The 25,333-nt window shown below is 49.9% G+C and overlaps 3 protein-coding genes across 4 annotated transcripts; all 3 read left to right on the top strand.

The window, feature by feature from the left end:
* Window positions 1–524: 524 nt before the first annotated feature.
* Window positions 525–5,113, top strand: SLC25A34 (solute carrier family 25 member 34). Its single transcript, XM_053451673.1, has 6 exons — window positions 525–846; window positions 1,016–1,424; window positions 2,422–2,487; window positions 3,947–4,099; window positions 4,196–4,330; window positions 4,467–5,113. The coding sequence occupies exons 1-6, from the start codon at window positions 824–826 to the stop codon at window positions 4,641–4,643; spliced, it is 963 nt and encodes a 320-aa protein (XP_053307648.1). The 5' UTR covers window positions 525–823; the 3' UTR covers window positions 4,644–5,113.
* Window positions 5,114–8,520: 3,407 nt separating this feature from the next.
* On the top strand, window positions 8,521–13,429 carry TMEM82 (transmembrane protein 82). Its single transcript, XM_053451866.1, has 6 exons — window positions 8,521–8,755; window positions 10,557–10,629; window positions 11,409–11,583; window positions 11,711–12,119; window positions 12,301–12,488; window positions 12,590–13,429. The coding sequence occupies exons 1-6, from the start codon at window positions 8,674–8,676 to the stop codon at window positions 12,677–12,679; spliced, it is 1,017 nt and encodes a 338-aa protein (XP_053307841.1). The 5' UTR covers window positions 8,521–8,673; the 3' UTR covers window positions 12,680–13,429.
* Window positions 13,430–17,278: 3,849 nt separating this feature from the next.
* FBLIM1 (filamin binding LIM protein 1) lies at window positions 17,279–24,750 on the top strand. Of its 2 annotated transcripts, none has more exons than XM_053451979.1 (8): window positions 17,279–17,460; window positions 19,320–19,521; window positions 20,282–20,973; window positions 21,448–21,580; window positions 21,943–22,112; window positions 23,796–23,974; window positions 24,152–24,269; window positions 24,409–24,750. In XM_053451979.1, the coding sequence occupies exons 2-8, from the start codon at window positions 19,323–19,325 to the stop codon at window positions 24,517–24,519; spliced, it is 1,602 nt and encodes a 533-aa protein (XP_053307954.1). In that variant the 5' UTR covers window positions 17,279–17,460; window positions 19,320–19,322; the 3' UTR covers window positions 24,520–24,750. The 2 variants fall into 2 exon arrangements, with proteins under 2 accessions (XP_053307954.1, XP_053307953.1); XM_053451978.1 differs by having other exon boundaries at window positions 21,445–21,580.
* Window positions 24,751–25,333: the final 583 nt, after the last annotated feature.

Here is a 25,333-nt window from a genome sequence, read left to right as displayed (position 1 = left end):
TCTGGTTTCCTCCTTATTGTCTATGTCCGTGACAACCGTTTGGGTTACGGAGACTGGTCCTTGTTCTCTCTGTGCCACAGAAATACTCGCCTGAAGAGCTAACCATTACTGTAGCTTTTACACCAGGCTGCAAAATATCTCCTACTGTAAACATAGTAGTCGATTTAAAATCCAAGGAAATGTCCAATCAAAAGGGCTGAAATCACAGAGCTAAATGTGTTGCTAAATAAGAATATTTCGAATCTCGGCGCAGGGGAAGTGGATACATTGCACTGGGAACAGCCAATAAAAATGCTCTTATACAAAGAAACATTTATAACTATATGTTACACATTTTACATACAAAGTGACCCAAAACCCCCCCATCTGACTAGGGTTAAATAAGCTGCTTCCCTTTGACCTCTCCCCTACATTTGATGCGACTGGGCAGGCCTGTGTGGAGGTGTGAACTGCTAACACACATTGGATTGGTCCAGGGAGGCAGGGGGTGTGGCTACAAGGTGGCTGGGCTCTGTAGCCCACACTGGAGAGAGGATGTGTGCGCACACAGGCGGTGAATGGCTGACAGCACACTGCCAATGAGCGGCACGGCAGCGATCAGCGCAGGCACACACCAGCTTACGCACGATACAAAGTTTAGCCCATGTCCCCAGCAACTTTCCTGAGGACACGCCTGACGTCCAGCTGTTCCCAGACCACAGGGGCCGAGCAGCAGAACATTATCCGTGTGTGGCCCCTGCCCTGGACTTGTAACTCTGCTCCGGGGCCACTGTCTGCATAATCTGGGAACCCCTCATCACCTGGAGGCTTGACAGCGCTGCGGATGGTGCTAACCCCCCTCGGACAGTAAGCATTGTTTATGTCTATGATGCTGTGTCTTAGGCTAAGTTATTGTCCATCTTGTATGTTGTTAATTTTAGTAACTGCGCTACGGAATCTGTTGGTGCTCCATAAATCAAATGTAATACGTTTTCTTTGGAATGATTGCATAGGACATTTTGGTTTGTTTTTAAAGATCCGCTATGACGACTCCGCCGCCTCACCCGGCTATTTCCATCTCTCCGCCGGTGGATTTCGTGCTCGGTGCCACGGCATGCTGCATGGCTTGTGTATTTACTAACCCTCTGGAGGTGGTGAAGACGCGGCTGCAGCTGCAGGGGGAGCTGAGGTCCCGAGGCTCGTACACACGACATTACAGAGGGGTCATGCAAGCCATGCTGGCCGTGGGGCAAGCGGACGGGCTGCGGGGGCTGCAGAAGGGGCTGACGGCTGGACTGCTGTATCAGGGGCTGATGAACGGAGTCCGCTTTTACCTGTACTCGCACGCGGAGGACATGGGGCTGACCCAACAACCCGGGGGAAACATCGCAGCGGGAGCCATTGCAGGGGCGCTGGGAGCATTCTTCGGGAGCCCTGCATATCTGGTGAGAATAAAGCATGAATGAGCCGCATGGCGTGGGGACCCGGGGACACACAGAGTGACGAACCCATCAGTGGTCCTGGGGCATCTTACATTAGAGTATTGGACCTGGTTCCGGCCACGGCAAACACCGCTGCCCACCCCTGGTGCACGTCTCGGGTGACAAGCCCTTTAACAGAGCCCAATTATACAGCACTGTGCCCCCAATTACACAACTGTCACCCACCAAATATACAACATGCTTCCCTTCCAAGGGAGCCCTATAGCAGCCCCCCCCCCGATATACAGCATTCTGCCCCAGGTATTCTCTAGTGTATGCACAGCGTATATAGACTGTTCCAGATCACGTATCACTGCACCAAGCCCTCCATTATATGTCCCTCGTGGTGTTCCCTCCGGGTCCCGTGAACACCACATAACTTACACGCCGTATCCCCGCAAACCGCGCTGCCGCAGCATGGACATCCCCCCAATACACACGAGCCTCCAGACACCCACCACATAGAAACACTTTACACGCACATGTCTGCCGGGGTGCGGACGTGCCACCATCGCCGTCTCTCTCCCCACTTGCAGCTGCGCCAAAGCCTCGCAGTAAACACAAACCCGCTAAACATGCGCTTCTGCTGAGTTAGCACGCGTTAAGGTCTATATGTGTCTGCGTTAAGGGCCTGGGGCTGCGTGCTACCCGTGTCCTTACCCGGAGTAGTAAAGCATAGAGCTGGTGGCCAGAGGACAAATTGCTTTGGAGAGAGGTCATTTAAATGGCAGTAGTGAGAAGGGCCGGTGGCAGCTGATCGCGGCCCTTGGGTGAATATTCTTCACCTTGCTGCGTTCAGAACGTGGTTCACCGGCAATAAGCTGACACTCGTGTCCTGTGCACAACTCGCACAAAAGGTCCGTGCACGGTGACTCACAAGTGCACCCGCATGTACTGTGCGTGAATGACAGACGGGGGCCGGCAGGACTGGCGGATATCATTATGTGTTTGCTTTTTGCAGATAAAGACCCATCTCCAGGCACAGACGGTGGCTGCCATCGCAGTTGGGCATCAGCACGATCACCAGGTGAGTCCAGCCCTCCTGTCGCACACTTGCATTGCGCAGGGTTTGCCCGCAGGGTATTTTGGGGTACACAGGAGTCATTTATAAAACCTGTGCCAGCTGGCCATAGCCTGGCCCCGGGGACCCCTTTAGTGTGGGAAGGGCCACCCTTGCCCGGGTGCTCAGTTTATTCCAAAGTCCCGCTGGGTGTTGGTTGGCTGCTGCGCCCTGACTGGTCAGACCACAGTCAGTAAACACCAGCAGCAGTCTACAGACTCGCTCTTAACCCTTCTGCTGCCAGGGCCACACAGACTGGGACCATCAATATTAACCCTTTGGCCAAGTTACATAAAATGCCATTCTGTGTAATAACTCTTGTATTGCCAGACCACACGCGGAGTCAACTGGAGTATCACAAACCCATTTACTATGTGGCAGCATAGGGGCAAGTCCCCTAAACCAGGAGCAGCCAACTTGCAGCTCCCTTAGCAATGCTTAGTGAACCTAGCCCCATGTCTCTGGAATAATCCGATGGGCAGCAGGAAGGCCGTTGCCAGCTGCAGACCCTCTGAACATGCCGTGCGGCGGCTCCTTTACCAATCTCATAGAGCAGCGTAAGATTATTAAACGGAAAAGTAAGATGCGTGCAAGGATTGAAACAGCAGGACTTGGCGGTAAAGACTCTCTCTCTGTTTATCCGACGCCGGGTCTGCGAGTTATTTATTGTTTTATATAGCGCCATCAAATTCTTAGCCGTAGTTCTTAGCCGTTCTCCGGAGTTTTCTAGCCCCAAGCTTGGCACGTTACTCCTCAGCCTCCCCCGACTTCCAGCCGGGACCCCCACCGTGCCCCGTGTAAAGGTGTCTTATTGTCTTCTCCCGGCTCACATAAGTGCATTGAAGAGGAGGATGTTTCCCAAGAGCCTCTGCTGCGCTTCCAGTCTTCCTGCTTCCCTATATTTGCATTTCTTTAGAAAATATTTTTGCATCAAAGACACCAAAACACAGGGCCGTAAAGATGCAGAGCTCTCTTTGTGCGTCACAATGAATTTATCGGGGTCCATTCCTGCGGAGGTGGGGGGAGAGCCCAGAAATGAAGGGGTCCGCAAGTGGATCGCTTATCACAGAGCCGCTGAAATTACTCGTTACAATTAAATCTAAAAACAAGGAAATGGAACATGGGCTCAGCTTAGTGAAATAACGAGCTGAGTATCCCTGCTTCCAATGTAAAAGCAGGCGAGGAACCCGACGGTGGGCTTTTGAGGGGGATCGGCGTGTTTTAGGGTGTGAGCTCTCAATATTTTTTTGCTTCAAACAAGTCAAAGTGACTGAAGCGGCCCCCAGGAGCCACGCCTGCAATCCCGTATCAGTGAAACGTGCAAAGGTCTCTGTTTATGAAAGAAAAACAAAGCGGCGTGAACTTTGTATGTAACGGAGGAGGGGCATGCTTCTTCTTTGATAAATATTCCATTTTCTCTTCGTAGAGTTTGACCGGGGCCTTTGAGTCGATCTACAAGAAGCAGGGGATACTGGGATTATGGCGCGGGGTGAACGGCGCGGTTCCGCGGGTCATGGTGGGCTCTGCTGTCCAGTTGGCAACATTCGCCAGCGCCAAAGAATGGGTGAAAAAGCGAAAGGTATGTAAAGTGATGGTGACGGCCGGGGGTATCTGGTGCCTTCGGGGGGCTGTGTAACGTCGGGGCCCCAGGTTTCTGATACCGAGTGTCTTATAGTGGTTTCCGGAGGACAGCTGGCTGGTGGCCCTGGCCGGAGGCATGATCAGCAGCATCGGAGTGGCCATCGCAATGACGCCGTTTGATGTGGTCAGCACCCGCTTGTACAATCAACCCGTGGACAGCGCAGGCAAGGTAAGCAGCCCATCTCCGCTCCTTCCAGTACATAACACGCCACACACGGCAGCCCCCGTACCCAGCACCGAGGCACGCGGCGGACCCCTAATGCCGGGCGTAAGGCAGAACCATGCTCTGTGTCCGTATTTTGCAGGGACAGCTGTATCGTGGATTCGTGGACTGCTTTTTGAAGATCGTAAATACAGAAGGGGTCCTAGCTCTGTATAAAGGGATTGTGCCGGCGTACGTGCGTCTGGGGCCACATACTATACTTAGTTTGCTCTTCTGGGAAGAGCTGAGGAAATTTACGTACTATTATCAGCACCACTGACGGCAGTGGGAGCGGACAACCAGCAGAGATGTGCTACGGGAGGCGGAAAGAACCTTTCGTGGAACTTGTTGGAGAAACAGCCTAAGGAAAGGGGTGAGGGGCATGGAGTACGTGTGCTGTTTGTTATAGCCCCAGCAGAACGTGAAGAACTACAAACAGAGGGAGTGATGAACGCCACGGAGAATCCATTTCTCCAGCAGCCAAGATGGACACCGACCATGGACTGCGTAATCCGAAAGGTGAAGCTGCGTTCAGTGACCCCGTGACACGCTGACCACTTTCACTTAACATGTTCGTTGTAGGGCCGCACTGGTCTCTGTTGTATGAAGGCCTTGTTCTGGGTCCTGATCCCCACTCTCAGGTTCTGAGCTACATGTTCTAGGGGTGATGTTCGCTGCAACTACATACCTCACGCTGTACACGTCGAGAGACATTAAACACAAAACGGCTATTATATTTTGACAAAGCGATACAGACTTCTGCGCGTCCTTCCAGATTCTGGTGTGAGTGGAGAGCGTTACTTCGGGGAGAGGTAGAAGACAAGCAGAGTGGAGATGATGCCTTTTAGAATTAGAGTACAAGGGATGGAGACAGCTTAAGTCTCTTCATCGGGCATGCCTGAAGGTGAGACCTATATTGCCTCTAAAGCTTGCACTCTAATTCTACTCGGCCAAAGATGGTGTAACGCCGGCTCTGCTTCTCGTCCTGATTCAGTGAATGTGTTTGGCAGAGGTGGTGATCGTGGTTAACGTGTACTCAGCCATGTAACTCTCACAGGGCTAGACGTATGACGCAGATGGTAAGATATAGTCTCCCGGGACCCGGTATGTAAACAGAAAGGCCGTGACGTCGGACATGTTTATGGTCACAGGCACAATAGGTCTCCAGGAAAGTGCGGTAACCGGCCTGCTCCACGTTATAATGCTGCCAGCCCCAATATGTCACCCGTTGGAAGCTTTAAAATCTAACGTGTGCCCTGAAACACGACAGACCCCCCCCCCCAAACACGGTTACAAGGATCGGCTTTTGTAATCATTAGTATCTGCGCAGCCTTACGGCCAACCATCTCGAAACAGTCCTGTCAGATGCAACATGGAAGGGATGTGCTATGCAATGTATTAGGACCATGACATCATGTGATGTCACCACAACATACTGTCCTGATTCTACCAGAGTGTTGAGGTCAGTGGAGCTGCTAGATGATGCAATAAAACAAAACACTGATGTCAGACTCTTTATCTTATCTCTATGATAGCCTTATGCTTATCCCATCCATGAGCAGACTTCTTCTCTGTATTAACCTCTACCACCACTGCTAGAAGATTATTCCATGCATCCACTACCCTCTCAGTAAAGTAATTTTCCTTTTGCCCCTCTAATTGATAACTATGTCCTTTTGTTGTGGTGGTTTTTCTTCTTATAACCTCTGTTATCGTGTTGATTCACACGTAGCTGTGATGACAATTCTTTTCCACGTGCTATTTAAAGCCCCGTCTCCTCGTGCCGCGCGGGTGCTAGGAGCAGCTGAACTCGGGGGAATCTGAGCTTGTAAACAAGTGCTTTATAAATACAGCTCTGGCTCTCCGAGTCATCGGGGGGCGCTGCTTCAGGGGTGATTGTCGTACGGCAGATCCGGCCAAACTGGAATGTGACCCATATTTAGGGACCTGGGGTAACACGTCCTAAACCCGCGTATACCAGTATAATAAGCAAACATATGCATTAAACAGAACCTAAAGGTCAAAGAGAGGGGGGATATGATAGAAACATTGAAATATAGAGAGGGCTGCCGCACAGTGCAGGTGGGAAGAGTATTCCAGGGGGGCTTCGACAGTACAGGCGTCCGTCTCCTCACCTGACAGCGACGATCGGAGGTAGGCATTGGGAGGTAAGTAAAGAGGCTTCATTTACCTAAAGCTTTGGGACCTTTTAACATAGGTTAGGAAGACACTTTTCGGGCACATTCAGCCATCAGAGGAAAGGTATGCGGTATATCGGAACAGAAAAGACCGAGTAAGGGGAAACGGGCAGATTAGACGGTGCCGACGGCAAGTTCTAGACACCTATAGCATGCTTTGGATTTTTCTTTTTAGGGCTCGGGTTTAATGGTATTTAACTGCCCCCTGGTGGTGGTTCAGGGAAGCGGCTGAAGTCCAATGGTCGTATAAAGTATTGGCGATGTAGGATTAATCGTCTAAGTGTTATGGAGAAGTTCCAACAGTTTTAAACACACAGCTGGAGAAATATTTATTTAGTATTAAAGGCCCCTTTTCGTCCAGTTATTTGCCCCCTACGTCCATCTGAGTAGCTGGAGAAACGTGCTGGTTCTGGGGCAGACGAGGACTCATTTCTCAAAATAAGCAACATAATTGATTAATAAACGCGGCAATGGGGACATTATATTAAAGCGCAGATTATAATGCAAAATATTAGGTTACCGTTTCTAATGTTGGCCATTAAGATAAAATGAGGCAAACTGCCGATCTGAACCCAAAGTAGAAAAAACCCCCGCTATTAAACCAGCCCCCGCGTCCTGAGGCTGTGTGCTCTTCTCCGCAGGGGTCTCCCCCTTGGTGTACCTGAAGTTTGGCCGGTCTGCCCCCCTGCAGGGTGTTTGTAACACTTGTAAATATTTGTCTTCCTCCTTTACACTATTACATCATAATGTGTAATGGCCGCCCCACAAACACCCAGGTTTGTAAACATGTATCTATTTAAATAACAAGCATTACCCAGTGAGTGTGTGACCTGCGGGGGTCTCACATAATACAAAGTCCAAGGACCATCAGCAGACTCAACAAAGAGGAAATACAAAGGATTTGTGCCCCCAATGCCTGCTAAACAGCTCCCAGCGCCAGTCCGTGACCAAACAGTACCCCAGTTTAACGTATACTCCCTGCGGTTTCTATACACATTATCGGGGCTTTTAGGGCTGTAGAACCCTGTGATACCCTCATTAGGGTGACCACATTTTATTTCTGCCATTCAGGGACACACTATGAAGCCAAACAGTCCACCATGAGTGAACTTTGTCCCATAAACACCCTGCCTGTGCCATCTTGGTGACCAAGGCTCAAACACCCTGCTTTTGCCATCTTTGCCCTTCCACAAATTACACATCTATGATACACACAAACACTTTTACAATCACTCACTAATTCACACTTTCATTCACACAATTATGTATTCTCTCACTCATTCACACAAATCATTTACACATTAATTAATGCATTCTCACAAATTAATTAATTCTCTCCCTCATTCAGACAATTCATCCACACATTAATTCATACTCTCACTCATTACCCCCTCTTCCTCCCTTCTTACTATGTACCCCCTCTCCCTCCCTTCTCACTATCTGCCCCCTCTCCATTGCGGGATAACATTTATTTATAAAGCGCCGGCGGGACATGTGGTCACCATAGAACTCATAGAAAAGAGGGGCATCGGGGGGGCATCGAGGGAGGAGAGAGGGGCATCAGGGTTTGAGGTCACAATAGGGTGATCTGGGGCAGCCACCATTTAAGGGCTGTCTGTCTAGGAAGAACATGCTTAGAGCCTGCCCGATTCAGATTAGTACTAAAACCAGCACCCGAGACTGCCTAAGATTAGCCCGTCTGTGCCACCTGCCCTCACGGTCACTGAGTGGAGTGGCGGGTACCTGTCACACAGACAAAGGTGCCGTTATTACTCTGGCAAAGAATACCTCTGCACCAAAGGCGTCCTAAAGATCTACTGGTCAGGGCCTGGCTGGGGGTGAGATACAAGGATAATATTATTATTTTGGCCAAATTTCACCTTATTAACCCTAATAACAAATTACCTGGAGTAAGAGGGGTGGGAGTGTGTGCCACGGCCTGGCTCTCGCAGAGTTAATGTCTGCCTGGCCTCCCTTTGCCCTGTAGGGCTGTTATCAGCTGTCTTGCCAGCACTGACCTTTACACTCAAATAACAGAGAGGAAGAGTCCACATTGCCACAGAGAGAGGAGCCCGACCACAGGCTCCCATTCCTCTGTGTCAGTCGAAAGCCATGGGCCTCATCTCCTACATCTCCTCCTTCCTCCCCGGCCTGCCCTGGCCACACTGGGGCAGTGTGGACTCTTTGCTGCAAGGTGAGCCACTTTTACCCCTTCAGGGGCTAGAGACAGCTAGATTAGGGAAAAGGAACAGAGACAGATCAGCATATAAAGCACACAGTGTCAATATATGTGTGTATGTACATGTGTGTGCATATATGTGGATGTATATATGTGTACGTACATGTGTGTGTGTGTATATGTGTGCATATATACGTGTATGTGTATATATGTGGGTGTATATATGTGTGTGTAAACATGTGTGTTTTATATATATGTGCATATATGTGTGTATGTATATCTGTGACAAACACACGCAGCTCACATTGGGATTGTGTGTTGATTTTATGCCGCTGGTGAGTTAGAATGTTCAGGGGTTCTGGGCTCACCACTCAGCTCAAAGTGGCCCTACTGGGAGGGGGAAATCTGCCCTAGATATTAACCCATTTACATGGAAACCAGGACTTTAATTCATACCAAGTTACCAGTTCAGGAGAAGCTTGTGTTTGTCTCATATTTTCTTAATCTGCCACCTCTGCTGAAAGATTATTCCATTCGCCCATCACCCTATTCATGCCACAGACCATCTGCCGGGCTATCTAAAGACCCCTCAGTCCCGTTAAATTCCTGTTCTTTAGCACCAGAACAGAGCCGATACCGCACACTGATATACACCGATCAGCCATAACATTATGAGCACCTGCCTAATATTGTGTGGGTCCCCCCTTTGCCCCGTCGAGGCACGGACTCCGCTAGGCCTTTGAAGGTCCCCTGTGGTATCCGGCGCCGAGACGCTTGCAGCAGATCCTGTTAGTCCTGTAGGTTTTGAGGTAGGCCCTCCATGGATCGGACTTGTTTGTCCTGCGCATCCCACAGGCGCTCGATTGGATTGGGATCTCAGGAATTTGGAAACCAAGTGAATACCTTGAACTGGTTGTTGTTCCTCAAACAATCCTGAATCATCTTTGCTGTGTGGCCGGGCGCATTATCCTGCCAAAAGAGGCAAATACCATCAGGGAATACCGTGTCCATGAAAGGGTGTCTATGGTCTCCAACAATGCTTAGGTAGGTGGTACGTATCACATCCACATGAATAGCAGGACCCAAGCTTTCCCAGGAGAACATTGCCCAAAGCATCACACTGCCTCCAACGGCTTGCCTTCTTCCCATAGTGCACCCCGGTGTTGTGTGTTCTCCAGGTAATCGACGCACCCGGCCATCCACGTTATGTAACAGAAAATGGGATTCTTCAGACCTGCCGTCTTCTTCCATTGCTCCGCGGTCCAGTTCTTGTGCTCACGTGCCCATTGTAGGCACTTTCGGCAGTGGACAGGGGGCAGCATGCGCCCCATACTCAACAAACTCCAGTTGTAGCTGCAGTCGCTCGTCTGTTGGATTTGGCCCCACGGGCCGCCCCACATCCACACGCATCAATGAGCCTCGACCACCCGTCACCACTTTTCCTTTCTTGGACCCCTTTTGATAGCTACTGACCCCCCACAGGAGCTGCAGTTTTGGAGATGCTCTTACCCAGTCGTCTCGCTGTCACAATTTGGCCCTCGTCAAAGCTGCTCAGATCCTTACGCTGCCCATTTTTCCTGCTTCTAACATCAACTTTGAGGACTAAATGCTCACTCGTTGCATAATATACCCCCCCCAGTGGCAGGCGCCATGATAACGAGATTATCCGTGTTGCTGTGGGTAATTCCCTTCACCTGTCAGTTTGCAGAATGTTATGGCTGATACGGTGTGTATTTAACAGAATGCTGGATCGCCTTATTTACTACCATTCGCGGACTCTTATATGTAGGCCCCTCTAACATGCACCTCATTACAGGTCTGGTCGGGGCCTGCGCGGTGTCTGTGCTTTACAACTTTATGAAGGTTCATCTCTACATCATGTGCCTGAAGTAAGTAGCAAACATTGAATGCGGCGCAATAAGAGATGCCCCCGCCGAGCGCGACTCTGCATCCCGCGCCGAGCGCGACTCTGCATCCCGCGCCGAGCGCGACTCTGCATCCCGCGCCGAGCGCGACTCTGCATCCCCCGCCAACCGCGACTCTGTATCCCGCGGCGTCCGCGACTCTGTATCCCGCGCCGACCCCGACTCTGCATCCCCCGCTGACCGCGACTCTGTATCCCGCGCCGACCGCGACTCTGTATCCCGCGACGACCGCGACTCTGTATCCCGCGACGACCGCGACTCTGTATCCCGCGCCGACCGCGACTCTGTATCCCGCGCCGACCGCGACTCTGTATCCCGCGCCGACCGCGACTCTGTATCCCGCGCCGACCGCGACTCTGTATCCCGCGCCGTCTACGACTCTGTATCCCGCGCCGTCTGCGACTCTGTATCCCGCGCCGACCGCGACTCTGCATCCCGCACTGCCTATCAGTATCTGTGCTGACTCTGTATCCTCTCTGATTTCTGAGGGGAAAAACAAGCCTTCTGGCTTGTCTGGTGTCTGCAGATGAGTGTTTAAAAATGCTTCTACTACCCCCTTAATTTTAAGTGGAAGGGTTTACCTCACCTTTACCCACCATAACTTTTGTTATTGGTATGACTCTGTATCCTGCATTAACACTAACTCAGTATTGCCCCTGACTATAACTCTGTATCACGCACTGACTATGTTTTGGCTAATACACACACCAGAGACCCATTAAATAGGCACATTCTTGTCACAGTGATCCAGACAAAGAGAAGCATGCAGATCGGCTTCGCTCCCAGTATCGACTGCGTGACACTCTGCACCTTGGGCTTCTAGCCATCATCTACTCTGTGCTGGGACCACGAGTAGGTGCTTTGGTGGTCCTGGAGTTTTCTTTGAGAGCTGTCTCCATGGTCCTGTCTCTCAGTAAGGTAAGGTGTAACCTAGACAGCAGAATGATGCTAGTGACTGGTTTGTCCATATCTGTGGGACCTTATCTGCCAGTATGGAGGGGCAGGCCACCTGGTTGTATGGTTAATTCCATCTCATTCCATGCAGGGTGCCCAGAGTTCCCAGCTCTTCCTCCTGTGTCAGTTCTCCCTGGGATGTGGGGTGAGTTGCAGCCTGGACTACCTCCACGAGGGCGCCCCGCATCGCACCTGGAACCTTCTGCTGGCCGTGGGTCTTTCAGGGCTAATCCTCTGGCTTAGCAGGAGGATGATCCGCCATGTGGGCACCATGTACCAGCTGCATAGCAGAGAGCGTTACTGTGGGGTTTGCCTGTCCCTCTTGGCCTCGTGGAGGGATATCCCTGATGTCCTGTGTCGGGCCCTAAAAGTTGCTTTTCTGGTGTCTGACCTGGCCGGTGTGGCGGTGATCAACAGAGATTTCCTCAGCACCTCGGAGGCAGTCCGTTTCTGGACCCCTCTCACCATCTGTTACACTCTGCTGGTCATCTACATGCAAGGTGAGTGACCATCGTTGTGACAGTCTGGCTCTGGAAAACAAATGCACTTTAAACCTCCAGGGGCTTGGGGCTTCATCTGTATATCTGTGCTAAGAGCACTGGGCATTGTGTCCAAGGGGCTTTTCTCTGCTCTTGTAGACCCTGTTTTTGATCTTTAGCACTGTTATGATTTGGCTTGCAGAAGAGCAGCACCAAAATCCCACAGAGCAGATGGCGTTTCAGACGGTGTTTGTGCGAATGGGGGGCCTCCTCATCCTTATGATGACAGTTGGCAGGTGGTCTGACATTTTACACATCATCATCTCATTGGTGGGGGAGATATGGTGCCTGATCCATGCTGGAGCCATGCTGGACATCTGCCGAGAGCAGGTTAGAGGAAGACATCTCTATACCTCATGCTAGCTGTTATTATATGGCCATTGGGTAGAGTATAAGGCTGTGTGTGATACCGTGTCCATTCCTTCCCATAGGACTACGCAGGAAGAGCCTCAATTCACCACAGCTCCAAGATGTCAACAAACTCCCGACGCAGTAGAGAAGACACCGGGCTGGAGGGATAGAGACTCTCAATCGCACTGAGTCTGTTACAGAGTTACAGGAATTATCGGAATTCTAGAAGATTTACTGAAGCGTTTAGTTTTAATCTTCAGGGTGGTTTGCGGGACAGGGTGCTTGCTGCATGGCTTCCCGCCAGGGGCAGCCCCCGCTTCTGCCTATATGACTCTGTGCTGACAGAAGCATGTCAGGACCTACCACACAAGATGCATTTAACCGAACTGTTATTGGAGGGACAGCTCGAGTTCTGCGGTTCAAAGGAAGCATCTGAAATTACCTTGCGAAGAAACAAATTTCATACAACCCCGGCTCATTAAACTGGAAAACCTCTATAATCCACAGGTCACAATGCCTCCTTCAACCGCCAGACACTCAAACAATCAATCTCTCCATATTTGTGTATTTTTTTGAACATATTTTTGCTCATCTTTAAATTTACAGGAATGTGTATAGTCATTTCTTTTCAGTCTTCATTCTTTTCAGTGTGATTTATGTTTTTTCTAATGTATTTTATGCAAACCATTACAAGGTGAATGTTGTATTATTGTATGTTCAGCACTCGGCACCTTCATACAATAAGTACACGTGACGCACACACTTGGCTCTCTGTTATTTGCAGGGTGTTGGATGACTTCTATAGAAAATGGAATGGGAAGTGCAAACCGCACAGGAACCGGCCTCGTATCGTGTGATGTATCGGCAGTATCTGTTATACTCCCAATGTGCATCATTTATTAAAAGTGTATAGTAACACAGAGTCAGTAAAATTATTGGTCACGGTAGCAGCCCTTCCTGCATTTGCCCCGTATAAGTAACAGCGCAGTCTGCCACTGCCTGTGTTCACGCTGCAGTACTACAAGAGGCCACCAGAGGTCACGCTTCAGTCTGCTGCTGAGTGGAATTCCTCTGGTTAAATATTAACATCTGTTTGCGAGCCACAGGCCACCAGAGGCTTGGAAACTCTGGAACATATAATAACTAACATGGTAAAGGGAGAACATGTGACGGAGGGGGCTACGGTACAGTAACTACCAATAAGAAATGGTCTGATCAAGAGGACCTTATCTAAGAGGCAACACTAGAGAAAAATAAACACAGGTTTCCCAGACCCCTGCCAATAGCTCTCACCTTCAAAATCCCCGGGCCTCCCCCCCCCACTCCCAGCCTTTCTCTCCCCCCGGCCTCCTCCTGCCGACTCCCAGCCTTTCTCTCCCCCCGGCCTCCTCCCAGCCTTTCTCTCCCCCCGGCCTCCTCCCGCCTCCTCCCAGCCTTTCTCCCCCCCCCCCGCCGACTCCCAGCCTTTCTCTTCCCCCGGCCTCCTCCCGCCGACTCCCAGCCTTTCTCTCCCCCCGACCTCCTCCCAGCCTTTCTCTCCCCCCGACCTCCTCCCAGCCTTTCTCTCCCCCCGACCTCCTCCCAGCCTTTCTCTCCCCCCCCGGCCTCCTCCCGCCGACTCCCAGCCTTTCTCTCCCCCCGACCTCCTCCCAGCCTTTCTCTCCCCCCCGGGCCTCCTCCCGCCGACTCCCAGCCTTTCTCTCCCCCCCTGGCCTCCTCCCGCCGACTCCCAGCCTTTCTCTCCCCCCCCGGCCTCCTCCCGCCGACTCCCAGCCTTTCTCTCCCCCCCGGCCTCCTCCCAGCCTTTCTCTCCCCCCGGCCTCCTCCCGCCTCCTCCCAGCCTTTCTCTCCCCCCCAGCCTCCTCCCAGCCTTTCTCTCCCCCCCGGCCTCCTCCCAGCCTTTCTCTCCCCCCCGGCCTCCTCCCGCCGACTCCCAGCCTTTCTCTCCCCCCAGCCTCCTCTCGCGGACTCCCAGACTTTCTCTCCCCCCGGCCTCCTCCCGCCGACTCCCAGCCTTTCTCTCTAGTTCCGACAGGAATGGTTTAATAATAGTTTAGTTCTGATAGGAACAGAACTCGGGCTGATCACTTCTGATAAATATTCATTTTGTTAAAGGCTACATGTGTTTCTCATTGTGGATCCGGTAACTAGAACATTTTTTGTTGTTTTTTTTAACCAAAATTGTAATCAGACAAGAATTTTTTCCAGAGGAAGTGACAATGGGGATAGATTAACTAACTCAGTGCCTGTAGTGCTGGCTACTCTGCCCAAGAAGGGTCTCTCGCAGGCCATGCTGCCACCAAACAGTTAATCTCACTTATCAGTCTCTGGAGGAAAGGTTCATGTTGGTGCAGGAATCCGGCATTACATCAGGGTCTGGGGCAGCGCTGCCAAACAACCAGCAAAAAAAAGAGAGCATTTCGAAAGGTGCAGCTGTACCTAAAACTGAGCCTTTCCAAAACAGATTTCATATTAACCCCTTCCTGATCCTACTAAACCTTCCCATCATCTGGAAGGATAATGACTATTCTCTGAACCTTGGCTGCCATCCAGTATTGGGGTAGACAGTAGAGATCAACAGATTTAGAGGTTACCATGCAATATCAGGGTACACTGGGGGGGCTAATAGAGTTAGGGGTTACCACCCAGTATGGGGGTACACAGGAGGGACTGAGAGATTTAGGTGTTACCATTCAGCATAGGGGTACACAGGAGGGACTGACAGATTTAGGGGTTACCATCTAGTATTGGGGTACACAGGAGGGGTTCTGTAACTGAAACTTGACAAGGATTTGGTTGAGAGACATAACGGGGGCTGTTTTTCTTCCAAGTAATGTTTGGTTATTTGGCCGATGATGTCATGGCCATGTCGACCTGGATGCGATAAAGTAATGAGGTAATTTCTATGAGTCACAATGAAAATTAAACATATTTAAGTTTCAAACTAATCTTGCCAGACAGATATGTTTTATGTTCAGACCCTACTCCCCTTTCAATTGTCAGGAGTCATGTGATTTAAACAGCGCACCCCAGCGCATGTGTCTCTATAGCGGTGTAAGTCCCCCTACTCCGCAGTGGAACGTTTTCTCCCTGTAGACAGATATATAACACAATATGCTTAGCGGTTGGAATCCCACCCCTTTATATGAACCCTTAACGGCATTGGACACTTTTATTACATAAATTATCGAAACGTCATATGTCAGTTCGGATTGGCTGGAGTAATGTGTAGCCTCGCACAGACTCTTCTCATGTGAATATCCTGTCTGGTGGCCGAGTCCCCGACCCCCCGACCATGATGTGCGCCAGGAAATAGGGGAGTACAAAGCAAGGCCGGGAGGAACTGCACACTCTGCCTATAATATGATGTAATCAGCAGAGAATTACGTAACATTTATTACATTTTAATGAACACCCCAGTTAAAACAAGCTCCCGGCGCTCTCTGTGGGAATATTCTGGGTATTGCTGAATCCTTCTAATAATTATTGGGTGTGACGGAAAGGATGCCCCCTCCCCCGACGCACAGATCCCAGCATCTGGAGCTGGCAGGGAAGGAGCCGCATCAAACAGACAAGGAGGCAGCAGCCTGCAGCCTCTTCCCAGGCCGGGAGGAATGTGGAGCGGCGGGCAGACAGAGCTGACTCAGCCTCACTGTGCAACATCCTGCCCCAGATCACACGGGTCTGAGCACGCGCTTACCGAGCAACCCAGTGTCTGAGCACGCGCTTACCGAGCAACCCAGTGTCTGAGCACGCGCTTACCGAGCAACCCAGTGTGCGCGCACACGCTTACCGAGCAACCCAGTGTCTGAGCACGCGCTTACCGAGCAACCCAGTGTCTGAGCTCGCGCTTACCGAGCAATCCAGTGTGTGCGCACACGCTTACCGAGCAACCCAGTGTCTGTGCACGAGCTTACCGAGCAACCCAGTGTCTGAGCACGCGCTTACCGAGCAACCCAGTGTCTGAGCACGCGCTTACCGAGCAACCCAGTGTCTGAGCACGCGCTTACCGAGCAACCCAGTGTGTGCGCACGCGCTTACCGAGCAACCCAGTGTGTGCGCAAGCGCTTACCGAGCAACCCAGTGTCTGTGCACATGCTATTCACTCCATATACTTCATTTTACAAATACAAAGAACGGCGGGGATCAGCATCTGGAATGATTTTGGAGATGCTTTGAGTGTCTGATTCACTCCTCAGAAAATGAGATTTTATACAAACATTTCAAACATCACCAAACATAAAAAGTGGAATGTTTCTACTCTTTGCCATCAGGTTGTGACCCCCCACAGGATGTCTGCTGCCCCCAGGCCTTTATCATATCCAGATGTAAAGTCAGACCCAAAGTCACATTGCAACAGCAGCCCAGAACTAGAGAAACCCAAAGTGTACCCAACCAGGCACTCAGGACCCCCTGACGCATTCCACAGGGGAATAGCGCGGTTATTGGTTCATCTGCCTGCCACAACCACGTGCAAAAACAGGCTCACCTGTGAATAAAACAATAAGCTTAATGCCGAGACCCACAAACTTTCCGAGCGAGTGAGATGCACGTACGCTAGAAACCTGGGAGTCTAAGGTATGGCTTGGAGGTATAGGACTTGGAGTTCACAGCCCTGGAACAGCCTGCACGAGAAAGCAGGTAGAAGAAAAGTTCCTCCTGTTGCCCTGATACTCCCAAAGCCTCCACCTTTTATGGTAAAGTGAGGGCTGAGGGGCAGGACAAGGTTGGAAGGAGGGAGGCAGGAGGTGCACAGGGAGGCAGGCAGTGGAGGAAGGGGCCGGTGATGTCAGTAGGAGGCTCTGTGTCACTCGCTGACCCCTGCACAATTCACAGTAGGCTTGATCACAAATAACAAAGAGACGCAGCTCAGCTATTGTTCTGGGAAGACAGAAGGAGCCGGACACACACCCACTCAGGATTACTCAGGGAATCCCCACGGCACACTCAGGTATGGACTCTGCTTCACAGGAAGCTGAAAGACTCCCTGCCCTCTGTCAGTCTTTTGGGTTACATTATGCATGTTTTAAAATGAATAGGGAGGGAATTGGCTCATATAGGTAAGCGTGTCTGCCCATCTCTGAGCTCCTCAGTCTGGATGGGTGTTATTAGTAAAGGGTTAAAGAATTAAGCTCTTGTGGTCCTTGTGGGGTGTTTACGTTGGGTTATTAGGGGGTTGTGTTGAATGGTACAGGTAAAGAGCCACTGTGACAGTTTGGGTTAGAATCCTTCTCCCCGGCGGAGCTTTCTTTGCGGTCTGGTGGACAGATGACGTTCTGAGCACCGCAGGGGCCCCATTATACAATGCCCTGCCAGGCTCCGTACTGGAAATGCACATTATGGTCAGAAAAGGACGTGTGATCGGATACATCCCGTGTGCTACTGGGGACAGCTCTATAAAGGAAGGCTGAGCAACGAGTGTTTTACCAGGGGGCTTATTCACTATCATATGATGTATGTGAGATCGACTCCCGGTGAGCTCCTCCCGGGAGAACGTAATTCTGGAGGCTTACATTTTTCATCTTAAACTCACTGTTTTATGAATAAGACCCTATAAGTATGGCGCTTGTGAACGCCGCAGGTACAGAATGGGCTACAATGACAGATAATGCTACAGAGTATCTGGAAAGGGAAAGTCTTTCTGGTGAAATGTGTTTCTATAATTACACTGGAAGTGCCTGGGATAATTACAGAGGGAGCGGGGTAACTACGCCCCTTCCTGTTACTTGGTGTCACATGTTTATATGGTATGTGTCTTGTGTACACTGTTTTATAGGGTACTTTGTGATAGGGGCAGATACTGTATGGAGGATATACTACATGGCAGTAGTATACACTATATACAGATAACTGTGAGGTCATCGCTAGACACTAAGTAATGTGAACCTGTCAGCGACACGTTGAATCTTATCAGAATTACTAGCAGGCTGCGTGACAGCGGGGACTGCCAAACACTTAATGCCACTGAACGGGCGATAGGGACCTCTGGACAAGACACGGCCGTCTGCGGCATTAACGACCTTGAAAGGAATTTGCTAGCGTTTTACCCGGGCGAGTTCCGGGAGTAATTAACATACATCGGTTTCCAGGGGATCCTGCCTTTACTTCTCAAGAATTCTCATGAAACACAGGAGCCCTAGATCCCTATCTGCATGACCGCGACTCTGCATGTATCATGCATGTGCCGTGTATGAATCTGGGATGATTGAACTGGTAGCAAAGTGCACATTACTGGGTAAACGCCATCAGCAAATACACGGGTGTGCCTATAACTCCATCACCGGCGGATATAGAGCTATTGCGTTTTCTGCCCCTAAGAGCTTGCAATTTATAAGAATAAGGAATGAGATGGAAATGACAAAGCTCCTCTGAAACCCACGTGGCTCTGCATCGGTGGATAATCTCCCAGCTGGGGTTGACGGGTGAAGATCAGTAGCTGTAGAGGTGAAGGAGCGAGTGGCGCAGGGGTCACTAGGTCCTCTACTTAATTAAATTGTAGATTAATCACTTAGAAGTCCGTATCTTAAGGAATCACACTAAACACAGCTCAGGGCACGTTCCTCGAAAAGAAATCCTACTAGGCGGCAGATGACGTTTAACATTGATACATGTAAAGTTACGCATCTGGGTGGACACCATGAAAGATGTGGTTTTTATTGGGAAGAGTACAAAGAAAGGCAACCAAGTGAACAAAGGCAATGGAACACGTTGCTAAATCCGAGACGCCCACTCCACTGAACACCGTTGCTCTTGTGCTTTAGTCAAAGCGTTTAGTAAAATGTTTATATTATGTGGGTCTCTCTTCCTCAGGAGATGTCAGGGAAACGGATGGTGTCCTCGGTTCATATCACTTTAACCTCACCTTGGAGAGCTGAAATTCCACACAAGGCACATCCACAGGTAGACAAGCAGGGGCGGCCCAGAGAGGGGCAAGAACTCTCCCTGTCGCCTCCGCACCCGCAGATATCAGACAATCAGTCCGTAGCAGAACAAGCAGACATCCAGAATGGAGGTAATAAGGGGATGGCGCTTCTCTCCTTGCCCCTCTATATAACACTCATCCATCTCCCTCTCTGCATTCCAAGTCTTCTGCTCCATGCGCTGAGCTTGGGTTGAATTCTCCACTTTTAGAATTCTATGCAGGGCTGTTTTGTTTTGGGGACCCCTTCACAGATTCTAGAAAGTGGAAACCACTTGTGACGTGTAGATTAGGTTAATTCCCTGACTCCTCTTGCATGGCCGATGTATGTACCCTGAAATGTACACAGCTTTCTGTCCCCGATAAGTTCCATGTAATCGCCGGAGACAGACAGGGACGGGGTGACCCCTCCCGCAGGAATGCCATGAGGAATCCCGGGAATACCACAAGAAATCCCTGTAATTGCCCTAACAGGCCTCAACCCACCCAGATCCGCTCTGCAGAAGATGTGAAATCCAGCATCACCAGGACGTGCTCTCTTGTCAGGATATTTCCCACCTCAGTCCCACCCCACAGAAGATATACCCCAGTCCTGCCGCCGCACAGGGTCTAACAAACAGTAATAACATTTTGCGGATGCATCATACACAAATTCTCTTATAGACAAATTCAGAGGCAAAGGATGATAGGAATGGAAGTCTTATAACTGATATAGGTTACTTTCACAGCGTATCTTCCCACCTGCCTAGCAGCTCTTGGCCCTGAGTGCACCCAGATATTAATTCCCCCTGTTAAGCCCTTTATGTTGCACCAGCATAGGCTGCTACAGACCATGTACCTCTCCTCCCTACAGGTTTCTCATCCTTCCCTTACTCCTTCCTGGATGACATCCCTGCGACAGATGATTTTCTTGGACCTGATCTCCCTCCACCGCCTCCAACTCTGCTAAGCAGTCCAAAGAAGATCCCCCGAAATTCCTCATCTGCTCCTGTCCATGATCTCCCACCACCGCCTCCTCCGCCTCCAACTCTGCTAAGCAGTCCAAAGAAGATCCCCCGAGATCCCTCATCTGCTCCTGTCCATGATCTCCCACCACCGCCTCTTCCGCCTCCAAGTCTGCTAAGTAGTCCAAAGAAGATCCCCCGAGATCCCTCATCTGCTCCTGTCCATGATCTCCCACCACCGCCTCCTCCACCTCCAAGTCTGCTAAACAGTCCAAAGAAGATCCCCCGAGATCCCTCATCTGCTCCTGTCCATGATCTCCCACCACCACCTCCTCCACCTCCAAGTCTGCTAAACAGTCCAAAGGAGATCCCCCGAGATCCCTCATCTGCTCCTGTCCACGGTCTCCCATCTCCGAGTCTGCTAAAGAGTCCGAAACAGATCCCACAGGAGGCTTTCTCTGTTCCAGATCTTCCGCCTCCTCCCCCAGATTTGTTAACATCTTCCAAACAGATCCCACTAGATCCTTCACCGGCTCCTGTTCCAGATTCACTTCGTTTAGAACTGATGAAGCTGGATTTGACCCACAGCACCTCTGCTCAGGTAATGACGATAAAGTATGTGAGAGAAGTATATATCTCAATAACTAATAAATGGTTATTCTAAATATAAGAACATATTGAACTGGGTGCCCTCAGTCACATTCCTGAAACCCCCGTCTCTAACAATGTTTACAGCCCTGGGACAATGAACTGACCGGGGCCGGTATTTACGTGTCATGTTGGCCCAACCTTAGGACAACATTCCCAGTTCAATAACAAGAACGCAGAGAGAGGTGCCGTTCCCTCTCATAGACGTTAGGGTGGGCAGTTTCTTGAGTGCCGAAGGTCAGGCTTTGTGGCTTTTCCACATCTGGGATGTTTGTCTCTACTCAAGAATCAGGACTAATGTAAACTGTAACCGATACAGCCATTGGTTGCAGGTTATATTATAAATACAGTTCCTGGTAACAGTTTTGGGGAAATTATTTGTCTTTCTGTACACAATCTTTGACAAGACACGGTCTGTTCCCAGAAGCTAAACTCTGAGATCCCGACAGAATTGAATGTTACGAAAAGTGTTCCTGGGCCCTACACCCAGCAGAAGAGAGAAGAGCCGATGCCAGCCAGGAAGCCTGAGAACGGATACCCAGGGAAGCAGGAAGACTACGGTACGAGGGGTTTCTTATCTGTTCATAAAGCCGCTTCTCTTCTGCTTCCTGTATTAAGGAAATATAGACGCCTTGAAATTTGTCTATTTTATTTGAAATGAGGCTGATGCTCCCTCCCCTAATATCATGGAAAGTGACAGTGAATTATGCTTTACTAAGACTCCATTTCCATGGTTTTCTAAGAAGTTTCCTGGCAGGGGCAGGAGGCATAGAAGAGGTTTTATCTGCTAAAAGAACATTTGTTTGTTTACAGAGAAATAAATGCTCAATGCTCCCTCTTCAATCTAATTTCCAGACTTGGTCTAGACCAGGAACAGTCTCCTGGTTTCACACCTTATGTATTGTCTTTTTCTTTTGATCAGATGTTTGTGCTTTCTGCCATAAATCCATTGCCCCCAACGCAGCTGCCATCGAAGCCATGAAGAAGCAGTATCACGCCAGTTGCTTCACGTGTAGAAAGTGCCATCGGTTACTGGCCGGACAGCTGTACTACCAGAAAGACGGGCAGCCTATATGTGAGCACTGTTACAAGGTAAAGATGCCCCGTGCAGGGCACATGCACAGCTTTCATGCTCTGTTATTGTTGATGTTAGAAAAAAAATCCAATATGAGTGTAACTGGTACAATTATACAGAAAAGGGGTCTTGTAGGGTTTAAAAAAAAAAAAAAAGCGCAAAGGGAACAGGAACATATTAGTCTGATATACTGGGAGCAGTCACACTGGGATCCAGCAGCAGAATACGTGAGCAGTGACAGTGGGATCCAGCAGCAGAATACGTGAGCAGTCACACTGGGATCCAGCAGTTGAATATGTGAGCAGTCACACTGGGATACAGCAGTAGAATCCGGGAGCAGTCACACTGGGATCCAGCAGTAGAATCCGGGAGCAGTCACACTGGGATCCAGCAGTAGAATCCGGGAGCAGTCACACTGGGATCCAACAGTAGAATCCGGGAGCAGTCACTCTGGGATCCAGCAGCAGAATCAGGGAGCAGTCACAGTGGGATCCAGCAGTAGAAGCCATGAGCAGTAACACTGGGATCCAGCAGTAGAATATGTGAGCAGTCACAGTGGGATCCAGCAGTAGAAGCCGTGAGCAGTCACAGTGGGGTCTAGCAGTAGAATCCAGGGGCAGTCACAGTGTGATCCAGCAGTAGAATCCAGGAGCAGTCACACTGGGATCCAGCAGTAGAAGCCGTGAGCAGTCACAGTGGGATCCAGCAGTAGAATCTGGGAGCAGTCACAGTGGGATCCAGCAGTAGAATATGTGAGCAGTAACAGTGGGATCCAGCAGTGGAATATGTGAGCAGTAACACTGGGATCCAGCAGTAGAATATGTGAGCAGTCACACTGGGATCCAGCAGCAGAATCTGGGAGCAATCACAGCGGGATCCAGCAGTAGAAGCCATGAGCAGTAACACTGGGATCCAGCAGTAGAATATGTGAGCAGTCACATTGGGATCCAGCAGTAGAATCTGGGAGCAGTCACAGTGGGATCCAGCAGTAGAAGCCATGAGCAGTAACACTGGGATCCAGCAGTAGAATATGTGAGCAGTCACATTGGGATCCAGCAGTAGAATCTGGGAGCAATCACACTGGGATCCAGCAGTAGAAGCCGTGAGCAATCACAGTGGGATCCAGCAGTAGAATCGGACATTACTTGGTTACTGTGACAAAGTCTGCGTGATGCTTTGGATGAAGCGTGGATGAATCCCATGGCCCTGACATCACTGAACTCATTCCAAACCCGGCGGGGTAAGCAGCAGAGGTTACTGTACAAAGCAGCAGTTATTCCCTGGGCAGCGGACTGTGAGCTTGCAGATAGTTTCGCCAACTTAGCAAATTCCAGTGATCAGCAGTTAAAACAAACACTGTTTGTGTCTCTGTTACTAAAAGGGCCAGAAATGCCAACGCAACAAAGCGCCAGGTATAAAAATATCAGCATGACGTGTCCCAGGAGAGCGGTCAGGAGGGGAAAGTGCGTGACAGATATAAGGTGTGTCCCCCGACGTGCAGATCATTTACAGACTGGAGACTATGGCGAGAGGCCAGCTGACAGAGCACCATGTTATACGACAGACAGAATGATAGATATACAGACAGGTATCTAAATGGAGACGATGAGCAGGCTGCAGGTAGAAGAGGGATCCCCCTGTATAGCGCGTTCCCTGAAATGCCCACCGAGGAGTAAACGTGGATTATCTGATCATTTCAGGACACTTTGGAAAAATGTGCCAAGTGCCAGACGCTGATCACCCAGCATATTGTACGTGCCATGGGGAACGGGTACCACCCGGAGTGCTTCACATGTGTAGTTTGCCACCGGAGGATCGCGGACGAGAGCTTTGCGGTGGATGAATACAACGATGTTCACTGCGCTGATGATTATTACAGGTGAGGGTCCAAATATCTGCTCCAGGAACACACACTTCACTCTTATCACTTGCCGTGCATTCACACCACAAGCCCGGGGTTACGGACATTACCTTTATTATTAGATATGGTAATTGGATCGGCAATTACTTCTTCCCAGACACAAAGTGACATGGCGTTTTCATCTTCTACCCCCAGGAAATATGCCCCCATCTGTAGTGCTTGTGGAGAGCCCATAATTCCTGGAGAGAGAGACGACTCGTATAAAATTGAATGTCTTGGGAAGAACTTCCACGAGAATTGTTACCGCTGCGAGGTGAGTGAGAATCCCTTCCGTGGGAATTTACTACCGGTTCCCGTCTGTAGCGCGGGACGGGGCCGGACGGAGCCGCGAATGCACTTCTTCTTCATTAACTCCCGATCATGTTTAACAACCACGTTTAATGCATTTCCAGCGCTGTCACATCTCCTTGTCTCTGGAGCCCACGGAGAGCGGCTGTTACCCCCGGAACGGGCACTTGCTGTGTAAGCCTTGCCACCTCACATGGAAAGATGGGGGGTCGTAATGAACGTATTCGGGGCGTCTTTAAACATCATCTCAGCGCACAGATTAAGCTGGCCGAGCTCACTCACAGAAAGAGGTCTGCACAGAATTCACTAGAAACAACTTATTCTCACCCGCTTTGGGCACCTCTGTATCCGAAGACTAAAGACCGTGGCGCAGACGCCCGCCAGCTGCGGCTCATTAACTAAATGGTGCGCGTGCCATAAAAGAACCGAGACCATATTTCAGCCGACCAAGACGACTAAACCGCACAGTATCCAACAGATAACAACGATCCGCACAGGACTGTGCAGGTGCAGCTTTACACGGCTTCGGTGCTACGTTGTACAGCGCTGCAGAATATGAAGGCGCTATATAAAGTAAATAATATGGGAACACGGCACATAGTGTGTACGTTAACTATTCAGACTTCACTACGTTCGCCGCAAAGTAACGAACATTTCTCGGAACACGGCAAAAATCCTTTTTTTAATTTTTTTTACAAATTACAGCTTAAAAATAATCAAATACTTTTGCAAATGAACCAGGATGTGAAAACTTACCAGATAATCGTATCGTTCGATATTCGTGGGTTTTTTTGTAACGATATTTAATTCTCTTTGTTTTGGAGACACATTTTATTTTATTATAATTTTATGTTTATGCTACATAATTGTATCAAATAAATAATAAATAATAATTTTATATATATTTTTACCTGAAAATTAATGTTTTCTCGATGTCCAAGCATGGAGATTTGGATCCAGCATGTTTAAGTAATTTCTACAAATCATTTAACCCTATGCTCCCCACAACATAGCTCTGCCCAGGTATTA

The sequence above is a fragment of the Spea bombifrons genome, chromosome 12 (assembly GCF_027358695.1).
Source record: "Spea bombifrons isolate aSpeBom1 chromosome 12, aSpeBom1.2.pri, whole genome shotgun sequence".
Lineage (NCBI taxonomy): Eukaryota > Metazoa > Chordata > Amphibia > Anura > Pelobatidae > Spea > Spea bombifrons.
Note: the sequence above shows the minus strand (reverse complement) of the source record. Positions and strands in the feature narration are given on the sequence as shown.